Below are 10,337 nucleotides of genomic sequence, written 5' to 3'. Positions count from 1 at the left end.
GTCCGCGTTGTTCCAGTCAGATGCTCGCTATGGTTTTATTTAGCTTGGGTGACTCTTCTTCACCTCGGTGTCTCACAGCACAAACGGATCTGTAGTCATGTCCAAAAAAATCCACGAAGAGGTTTACATTTAAATGAAATATCCCTGTATGCTGAGAAAGGCCACTGAAATCGGTGTTGAGCTTCTGCCAGCTGAGCATCAGAAGCTCCTGAGTCACCGACGTTCAGGTTGAGCTCGTGCAGAGCAGCCGTCCTTAGAGTTGGAGGCTTCTGCATCGGAGACGCTGCTCAAGGGCAGACACCTGCATAGAGATTTGGTGAAAACAGGAAAGCTATTCATATTCTGTATTCCAGTAAATTTATTCCAAATTCAGTACAGTGAGCTCCGGAAGCTGGAGGTGGGCAGTAACTTCCCTTACGGGGGACAGGCTTTGAGCTCCCGAACCTGGAAGTGGGCGTTAACAGTGCTACCCAAAATGCTAAAGCACATTTCAGATTCATGAAAATTTATTGGACCACTGCTAGTTCCACCAGAACATGTTCTAGGAAATCGAGAAGGCAAATGGTCAGTAGAACCAGGGACTCCAGCCAAGGAAGGAGATGTGGGACTGTGTCCTTATAGAGAGACATAGGCATGGGGGCCAGAGACACCCTGGGCAAATTCAGGTCCCCCAGAGTAGCCATCCTTGTTGTCCTTCAGGAACTTCTTGCAAGAGCAGAAGGTGCGGTAGAAGGTGGAGGACAGGCCTGCGATATCAGTGGAGATGTAGGGAAGCACCCCTGCAGAGGCCTGGTTGTAGTAGGACACCTAATGGACAAGGACCAGACCTCAGGTCAACAGAGTAAAAAAAAACCCAGTTTCAGTCCATCCATCCATTCATCCATCCATCCATCCATCTAATTCCCAAAAACTGCTCCTTTATTTAAGGTCCAGAGGTTACCAGGCCAAAAGCAGAAGAAACTCTGCATTTAACTTGTGTTGCAAACCCCTGCTGAGGAGATCAGACCTCCTCACGTTTGGCAGCAGTGCTTTGAGCTGCTGGATCATGTATTAATTATTTTGACCACGGGTGGAGCTCCGCCTCGATGATACCATGAGCTGAATATTCCGGAAATTCACAACCCACGCAGGCATCCAGAGGAACCAGACGCAGCAGCGTGTGAGAGAGCCGAGTACCTTAGTGCTGCCGTCAGACTCCTCCCAGATGCTGAAGCCTGCGCAGAACACCTCGCCCCGGGTGTAATCCTCAGCAGGAGGGTGAGTGGGTAAGGTAACGGAGCGCAGGGCCACCACATACGGGTCCCTGCAAGGGGCAGAGAACCAGCAGTGAGCAGGAGCAGTAAGACAGCCGCTGTGATGGCGGACAGGCCGCAGAGCTCACCCCGGGTCACACGGCCGCCGTCTGGATGCCAGCAGGATGAAGTCCTGCACTTTGTTGCTTCTGTTGACTGAGGGTGTGATCACATGGTAGATGCCGTCATCCTCGTCCACTTGGTTGATCAGCTCGCAGTGCCTGCACGGGACACGGTGATCAGCATTATACAGGATCATCACTCTGAAGGACCAGCCCGAAACGGAGACAAATGGCAGGCAATGCAGCGCTTTTTGGTGCGTGTTTCCTGGTAGGTTCTGCCTACTTATAATGACTGTCCCAATCAGGCCTGCGGCTCAGGTCTGAGAGCAGCAGGAACACTCGGCCTGCTGGGACATCCACTGTGGTCTCCACCCTGAAACAGAGCACCTGGTTCTCCTCCAGAGTGTAGAGGTTCACCTGCAGGACACAGCACAGTCAGAAGCAAATTCCCGAATGAGCTGGCCTTTAAGCATGGGCGGAAGTGGGCGGGGTTAGGATTCACGCTGCGCATAGTGGGCGGGGTTAGGGTTCACGCTGCGCATAGTGGGCGGGGTTAGGGTTCACGCTGTGCATAGTGGGCGGGGTTAGGGTTCACGCTGCGCATAGTGGGCGGGGTTAGGGTTCACGCTGCGCATAGTGGGCGGGGTTAGGGTTCACGCTGCGCATAGTGGGCGGGGTTAGGGTTCACGCTGCGCATAGTGGGCGGGATTAGGGTTCATGCCACACAGCTTCAGTCATAAAAATTCTGAGCGGTGGGTGTGGTGTCTGGAGGGACGCACCTGGTTCTTCTCAGTGTTCAGAACCCAGTTGTTTCGGGCCGTCAGCATCTTCAGCGCAGATACGTTGTTATAGCTGAGGTAGACCTGCAAAGGTCCAGCAGATACATGGACAGCATGAGGTGGGGGCTGCAAACTCTGATGGTGTCCGAGATTAGATCAGAGCACCAGGAAATGCTGGTCAGTTCAGTTTAGGCGTTTTTCAGCTTAATAAGTGCAGCCTTAGACACAACGACTTTGACACATTCAGCGGAGTGGGTGTGGTCCTCTGACAGGTAAACAAACCTGGTTACTGGGGTCCCAGGGCACAGACAGTGGCACCTCTGTCTGCTTGCAGGAAGTGATGTACCTCCTAAAGAGGGCATAGACAGATTTCACAACCCCAAACCTAAACCGTCTCAACCAATCACAGATCTCTGCCATCTGAGGGCGAATGGAACTCTTTCTCCAAAACCTGTCTCAGGGCGGAGGAGACAAGCAAGAGTAGATGGGGTGTTCTGAGGCAAGTACTCCAGCTTCGAGGGAAGCATTGGTGATCCATTTGATCCCGTCGCTCACCTGTCCAGGCGGATCTTCTTCCTGGCAATAGCCTCCTGGTATCGGCGTTTCCCGTCCTGCTTGAAACAGAAGAACATCTCAGAGGATCAGAGAATCACATCATTGTTCACATCCCTTCCTGGCACAAGCAGAACTGCACGTTCTCGCTCTGCTTCTCCGGGTCTTACCACAGGCTCGGGTCGAATGCGTGGCAGCTTTCTGAGTTTCTTCTCCTGATCCAGGACCTCGAACATCATGAAGGCGCTGTTGATGTGCCGCAGCGGCTCATTGCCACAGTAGGCCTCGGCACACACACCCACCTCCATGCTGTCACCACAGAAACACAACAGGATGTGTCAGCAATCCTTCCAGCATCCATTCACCAGCAGAGCCTGCAGCACCACCTTCAGGCTAGGAGGAATACAGCAATGCAGCATCTCACAGCAAACTACACATGTATTTCACTGTGGGATGACTTCTTTAGTTATGGGTGAAGAAGGAATTCTGGGTCGCTTCACCTGTTCTTGAAGGTGTTGTTGACAATGGCCTTCAAGACGACTCGATCTCCCACCTGAGATGGACCCCGGAAGTGGAACATGTCGATGGCGCGTAGGGTGGGGTGGGCGTTGCACAGGCGGCTGCAAGACACACAACAGGCCCTTCACTCGACAATATGAATGAGTACTTATTAATATCTACACTGTGACACTGCTGTAAAACAGGTTCGGGAAGCGTGGTTTTAACCTTTTTTATGAATAACCCTGGGTTATTTTTTAATTTTATATAAGCACAGAACAGTCATGTGACCTCGGTAGGTATCTTCTAGAAGTCCAGATGGCCTCCTCTGTGACAGTAATGAGGACTCCGGTCTCAGAACAACACGAATATCATGGAAGAGCAGCATACACCGAAGACAGGCAGCAGGGGGAGCAGTAGCCGAGGTAACCTATGCCTAAATGAGGAGGTCTGGATGAATAAGAGGTAGCACCTGGCCGCGATGGTGGCCACGTTCACCATCCAGGCCATGATCTGCCCCCCGAAGGTGTTGACATGGTGGTTGGCGTGGGGAGGCAACACCAGCTCCACGCTCTCCACCCGCGTGCGCTCAGCCGCCACTGCGTCCTCTGGCTCCTGGAACGCGTCCACTGCAAAGCAGACGCACTGAGTGGGCCACTGCACGCTCACGCCGGAAAGCCCCACAGACACCTGCCGCATCCGTCCCTGCGGAGGCTCACCTGTCTGCCAGCTGCTGAGCAGGTCAGTCATGATGTCCGCATGGATCAGCCTCATCCTCCTTCGCTCGGAGGCGATGCTGTGCTCCAGCTGCTCCTCCTGTGTCTGCAGGCTGACGGGCTTCAGCTGCACCTGCGCAGACGCAGTCACACGGGGGCTGGCGTCTGACCCGCGCCTTCACGGTGCACGGTGTGATGCATGCTCACCTTCCCCATGTCCGAGCCTCTGGCCACGAAGGTGGCATAGGCCTGGCAGACCTTCCACTGGAGGTCCTGGTAGAGGTCCTCACAGGTGACCACGATCCCCACCTGAACCAGTCGCATGGGAAAATGCGGCTGAGATACTCCTAGTACCCAATAGGATTGATGCAGGCAGAGAAGGCCGGCACTGGCGAAGCAGAGCGAGAGAAGCACTGCCTGCCAGTCTGATGACTCGGGCCTCACCTCCATGCTAGAGTTGAAGGCTCTGTTGACCTTTGCCTTGATGTTAACCACCTGTCCAACCCTGCCGAACCAAATAAACCATTTAACTGCTTTGCTGATGATTTGGACACTAGAATTGGTGCATCAAACGGGGGACACAGTTCTTAAACTATCAGCTCATTTAGACCTGAAATCTGTGGCAACCTTTACGTGAAAGCGAGAGGGGACCTTACCCTATGGTGTGCTCAAAGTAAATGTCATCGACAGAGGCTGTGACGCAGGAACAGCCAGCGTGCCGTTCAGCTGCAAGGAAGCAGGAAGTCAAAGACATGAGACACAGACAGAGAGAGTGTTCCTGGTCACACAGTCTCTACACAGGGACCTGAACATGAAATGATCACATGACCTGCAGATGGCCTCATGTCATTCCATGCCTGCGGCCCTCACTCACCCGGACAGGCAGGCAGGGCAGCCTGCGGCCCTAACTCACCCAGACAGGTAGACCGTGGGGCCTGGGGCCCTACCTCACCCGGACAGGCAGACCGCGGGGCCCGGGGCCCTCTCTCACCGGACAGGCAGGCCGTGGGGCCTGGGGCCCTAGCTCACCCGGACAGGCAGACCGCGGGGCCCGGGGCCCTCTCTCACCGGACAGGCAGACCGCGGGGCCCGGGGCCCTCTCTCACCGGACAGGCAGACCGCGGGGCCCGGGGCCCTCTCTCACCGGACAGGCAGACCGCGGGGCCCGGGGCCCTCTCTCACCGGACAGGCAGACCGCGGGGCACAGGGCCCTCTCTCACCGGACAGGCAGACCGCGGGGCCCGGGGCCCTCTCTCACCGGACAGGCAGGCCGTGGGGCCTGGGGCCCTAGCTCACCCGGACAGGCAGACCGCGGGGCCCGGGGCCCTCTCTCACCAGACAGGCAGACCGCGGGGCCCGGGGCCCTCTCTCACCGGACAGGCAGACCGCGGGGCCCAGGGCCCTCTCTCACCGGACAGGCAGGCCGTGGAGTCCATCCACTTGAGCAGCTGACCCACGCTGAGCTCCCCGCAGTGGTTGGCGTGGCAGGGCAGCACAATCTGGCTCATCTTCACCTCTGTAGGATTTCGGTACGTCTCCCCTCCCCCCGAGATGAAGAGCCCCCCCTGGGAGTCAGCCGAGGTCATGATGGGACAGGGAGAATCTGGCAGGAAGGAGATGAGGTGAGGGGAATGACCTGTGAGGCAGCACATTTCAGAACCATATGCGGTCAGCTTCTGCCATGGTTATCAGGGGCCTCAGAGAGAGACACCACACCGCCACCCCCCCCCCCCCCCCGCCAGGCACAGAGATAGGCACACTCCCCCAGGCAGAGGGAAAGGCACACCCCCCCAGCCGCAGCCCTCTGCTAAGGGAATTGGGTACCTATCTAGAGGTTGTGAATCAGCACAGCAATATGACTGATGTCTGATGGATGCGGATCAGGGCCAGCAAAGCACAAAGACCAACAGCCGAGACTCCAGCCTGCAGTGTCTGTCAAGTAAAAAAAAATTAAATAACTTGTGGTGCGCGAGATCTCACATCGTCCGAATAACAGTAATATACACGTGTATTGTCACTGCAGGCTGACTAAGGAATATAAACGGAGAAAATATTACATCCAATGAAACGGATACTGGGGCAGGCGGAAATAACAGGTAGCCGCCTAAAGCAGCGGGTTGAGCTTCCGAACTACGTGCACAATCAGATGTGTAACATACGGAAAGAGCGTAAAGCCACGGCGAAAAAAACCACCTTACAGTGAACGTGGTGACAGGGGAAGTGGTCGGCGGGGTTTTCTGCGTCAGAAACACGGACGGAGCGGCTGGGATGGTCTGAGCCTGAAACGGCTCCATTTCTCAGCACCTCCCCCTTTATGACGGTGACCGAGGGTCAGCAGAGCGGCAGGTGTATGTCCGTACATAACCTGCCCGCATCTTAACGTTTCTACGCTTAATATGCATGTTCCAGTCTGTAAGTCCCACAATGTTTTATATGACGTGACCTACACGGTTTACGTTTACTGGCGTATGCAGATTTATACGCGAGTTATCGGGTTACTGTGCGTGGCGTCCCGAGAACTGCAGCGCTCTGCTGATTTATGACAATTAAAAAATTCTCTGACTTGAAAATAGTTTTGTGTCCTAAGAAGCCACCTAAACAGGTCTGATTTCATTCCGCAGTATTCTTTATGAAGTTATTCACAGTCGGCGGATTTCTGAGTAATTCGACACTTCTTCACGCCACCGTGAAAAATAAACCTACTTTAGCGGCATCTGACATGTTGATGTTATGACAGTAACTTCCCAGTAAACTCTCAGCTAAGCAGAAGCGATCAGGATCGACTTACCGTCACTATTACACAAGGCGGCATGCGTCTGAATGTCCGGCAGAGTCAAAGTGTGCAGGAAAACGAAATATGAATACAAATACCACAACTCTCAGAGAAATACAAATACCGCAAGCCTAAGCCTAAATGGCGAGACAGTAAGACAGTGCCGCCCTTCTGAAGTGTTGAGCTACCTATGGAGACGTGCTGTCGAGCCTTTCTGCGCATGTGCAGTTCCACCGTCTTGGAGTTAGGGTTAGGGTTTTAAGGGTTCTTTTAGGGTTTAGGGGTTATTTGGGGGTTAGGATTAGGTTTTAGGGGTTAGGGAGAGGGTTTTAGGGATTCGGGTTAGGGCTGTCGATTAGCACTACGGTAGCCTAACTTGACAAAGTAGCCCAACTCGTCAGAACACCAGCAGTGGTCTGGGCGATGCGCGCGCTTACGCGTCCTGACGCCGCTCATTTGAATGGGGCTGGAGGGGGGCTGAGCGGCTCCTGGCTGTCTTTTAAGGTGGACCCCTCAGCACGGGTCCCCACATTGATGTTAGCAGTGCCAAACTTCATCCTGCCCCAGGAAAGAGATTTATAAATCTGCAGATTGAATAGCTGTCTGCGGAATCACGTGATTTTACACAGATTAATATTAGACCTATTTACACAAGGAACACACCCAATTTGAAGAATGATTTATATTGTTTAAACTAGAAGGATTAATGGCAGTGATGATTGCGTATTCAGTGTCACACTCATTGAAAAATGTGCTATTTCTGAGGAGTAAGACCGCTTACGATGAGGATTTGGGCACCTTACTAATACAGTCATATTAAACCTACACAGAAAGATCAAACAACTGACAGTGTTTACTGTGCAAATTGTAACATGACTGAACGCGGTGAGGCGTGTTCACCGACAGATTCAACAATGTTTCATAGTGATGTGCTATTCAACCAAGAAACCAATGGAGAAATTACTCGGGGTACTCGTTAAGATGAAGTTAGCCCTGGTAATCTCTCAAGAGAACTTGTGATGCTAATTACGGGCAAACCATGCAGCCTTAAATAGTGGTAGTTACCCATTTAATTCAATTCAGTTTTTATTGTGACGAACACGTCGTGCTGGCACGTGTGAAAATGAAGAGAGTTAATTGGCATTCACCCGAACATGCGGACAGGGGAGGTAGAGGCAAGGCAATAAGCATACATCATATACACATTATACATAGGCTACACATACACTTCTGTGGATGTATGTTTTTTTAACAAGTTCGTACACGCAGGTTTGTGCTTAAATCCAGTTTGGCAATTAACATAGCTGCAAAATTTCAAGTAAAATCATTATTTAATAACACGTACGCCTGGCCCCGGAGGCTGTTTACGCGAAGCAACTTGTTTACCTCAATGGAATTACGTCTCTACTCTCGACATGCAGTGACCAGCTGTGTCCGTTCAAAAACTACCGCTGACTATATTAAAAGTCATAATGTACGCTGGTTTGAAGGCTTAGGTACCCAGCCAAACATTTGGATTTCTGCATTGTTGAGAATGATATATTGTGACACTGTGATATAGTAATCGGGGTCAGAAAAGTAATGCAAAAAATCCCACGTCGCATGTTCCCTTCTAATTTCTGCACGAAAAGCAACAAGCAACAGGAGACATAAACCCTTCCGGGACGAGGGTACCAGAGGGGGCGCAGCACGCAGGAGGGAAGCCCCTGACACGACGCTCCTCCAATGAGTTACACTCCGCTGGTGGTTTCAAGGCGCCCCCATCCAGCCCGGGACTGCCGTCCGCTTGCGGTCTACTTCACGCTTCTGTCTGGGAGCCCGTCTGTACTTCTAACCTCTCTGACTGAGGTCTAGGAAACTTCATATTTCCGCTTTACGTGCAGGCTGTAGAAGGGAACTGAGGTGCACTTTTCAGATTGCACGACCTTCTTCTTAGCATATGCTGATTTTGCGCGGCCGGTGTTCTGTCATTCTTTTGTTGCCATAACAGAATTTGCTACTGTAGCAGAAACGTTTAGTTGTACATGTCGGTTTTTGCAACTTTGCTAAAATATCTTACCTATAATTGTGAATGGGCATTTGTATAAAGATTTATGGCATCAAAATATAACTGTCCAGTATTTTAAATGGGGATAGCAGTTTTACACGTAGTTTCATGCGGTCAGAAACTAATTTTCAGTTTTTTTTTTTTTTTACAACTGCTGTAGTTTTATACACCCCATGAGAGGGTGCTCGATGTTTCGGGATCCGAAACACTAAATGGCTATGGGGAGCATCACTGATGATGAGTCTGAATGCATGGGACGATTCGAATGTGCTGCCAGAAAATGCGACCTATAGTTTTCTTGTTAGTTGTCATTTAAATTATATAGTTTTACTTCAGTTAAAACAAAGACCGCAAGTACTCTCAACAAGCCAAATAAATACACGTGTACCTTCAACTTTAATGTAAAACCTGGTTTCATATTTAGGGAATCCATGTCCTTACGCCCTTAAGGATACAAATAATATATTAATCACCTGAACTGTATACAGGAAAGACAAATAAACACAATGTGAATAACTTAAGATAAATCACATTCATTTACACAGAAGCGTAGCAAAATTTCTCAGACATCGTAGATGTGGGATACGACGTTCGTTGACGCATGCGTCGTAGCGCTTGGAAGCAGTTTCATTGGGGAGGAAAAAAGGACAGAACTGTTTTTTGTTATACGAAACTTACATGCTTTCATCAGTATTTATGTATATGAAAACAAATGCTGATTGTCAGCCTGCTGTACTTACATTACGGAAAGAGCTGAGGTAGCGCATCATCACAACAATTACAGCTATTAAACACTCAAAGTGACCTAATCAAAGCCCACTGAAGCACACTGAAAGGACTTCTGACTGAATAAAGCCAGTGGAACCAAGCTGAGCTTCACCTTCAGACACGGTACAAGGTCAAGGTGAGGGTCCACTGCAGGGTCACAGGCCCCTGTGGCGGCAATACGGTCCAAGGTCAGAGCGATTTATTTAATTAACTCAAGTGGCGGAATCAATCAATTGTTCACACACGCAAAACCCAGGTGATGTCTTCGGGTGTGAATCCAGTGCTAATTAAACCGATTCCTACAAATCCCAGCGGCCCAACCAGTGCAGCAGCACTTTCGACATAATCATTTGTTTACCCTTGTGATTTTCTGACGCAAAATGCAACGCTGGCCTATTTTTGGTGGGGAAAGAGCAGTTTTTAAATCATTGCCCAGATCTGGAATTTTGCACCGTTATCACGCTCTGAGGTCTATACAGCAAAACAAAGGTGAGAGCAGTCACGTATCTGCGTCGCATTCATTACAGGCTGACCCCATAGGTATTAATAACCAGCATGCAGAGCTGGACGGGCCATCTGGCATACTGGGCAGAGACTGGAACCCAAGCTCCAGGGCCGATTTTTAATCCCTGTCCAGGTCTACCAACGTTATATCATTTCACTATACAGTAAAGCAAAAATTAGTTCATTTGAAACACCACCAGTGGTGCCCCTCGGGTCCCGTGTACCCCAAGCAAGTTTGTAATATGACTTTTCCCCCTTTTTACTCGGTCAGTGTCCATCTTTAGTTAATATCACAGACCATCTAATTAAACCTGTAAAAAGAAAATAGAATTAGCGAGACGAATCA

General features: G+C 50.8%; 1 protein-coding gene across 7 annotated transcripts; it reads right to left on the bottom strand.

The window, feature by feature from the left end:
• Nucleotides 1–340: 340 nt before the first annotated feature.
• acot11a (acyl-CoA thioesterase 11a) lies at nucleotides 341–7,097 on the bottom strand. 7 transcript variants are annotated; one of them, XM_048988687.1, is made up of 16 exons: nucleotides 6,688–7,097; nucleotides 5,724–5,831; nucleotides 5,311–5,502; nucleotides 4,556–4,625; nucleotides 4,344–4,404; nucleotides 4,107–4,208; nucleotides 3,656–4,032; nucleotides 3,186–3,305; nucleotides 2,856–2,994; nucleotides 2,689–2,744; nucleotides 2,416–2,482; nucleotides 2,134–2,217; nucleotides 1,638–1,771; nucleotides 1,382–1,513; nucleotides 1,177–1,303; nucleotides 341–807 (listed from the first exon to the last, which is right to left on the bottom strand). In XM_048988687.1, the coding sequence occupies exons 3-16, from the start codon at nucleotides 5,483–5,485 to the stop codon at nucleotides 616–618; spliced, it is 1,836 nt and encodes a 611-aa protein (XP_048844644.1). In that variant the 5' UTR covers nucleotides 5,486–5,502; nucleotides 5,724–5,831; nucleotides 6,688–7,097; the 3' UTR covers nucleotides 341–615. The 7 variants fall into 7 exon arrangements, with proteins under 7 accessions (XP_048844644.1, XP_048844646.1, XP_048844647.1 ...); XM_048988689.1 differs by lacking the exon at nucleotides 5,724–5,831 and having other exon boundaries at nucleotides 2,689–2,747; nucleotides 3,656–3,812; nucleotides 3,903–4,032; nucleotides 6,688–7,095; XM_048988690.1 differs by lacking the exon at nucleotides 5,724–5,831 and having other exon boundaries at nucleotides 3,656–3,812; nucleotides 3,903–4,032; nucleotides 6,688–7,094.
• Between the last annotated feature and the right edge of the window lie 3,240 nt (nucleotides 7,098–10,337).

The sequence above is a fragment of the Brienomyrus brachyistius genome, chromosome 21 (genome assembly GCF_023856365.1).
Source record: "Brienomyrus brachyistius isolate T26 chromosome 21, BBRACH_0.4, whole genome shotgun sequence".
NCBI lineage: Eukaryota > Metazoa > Chordata > Actinopteri > Osteoglossiformes > Mormyridae > Brienomyrus > Brienomyrus brachyistius.
This window is presented reverse-complemented; position numbering and strand designations above follow the sequence as displayed.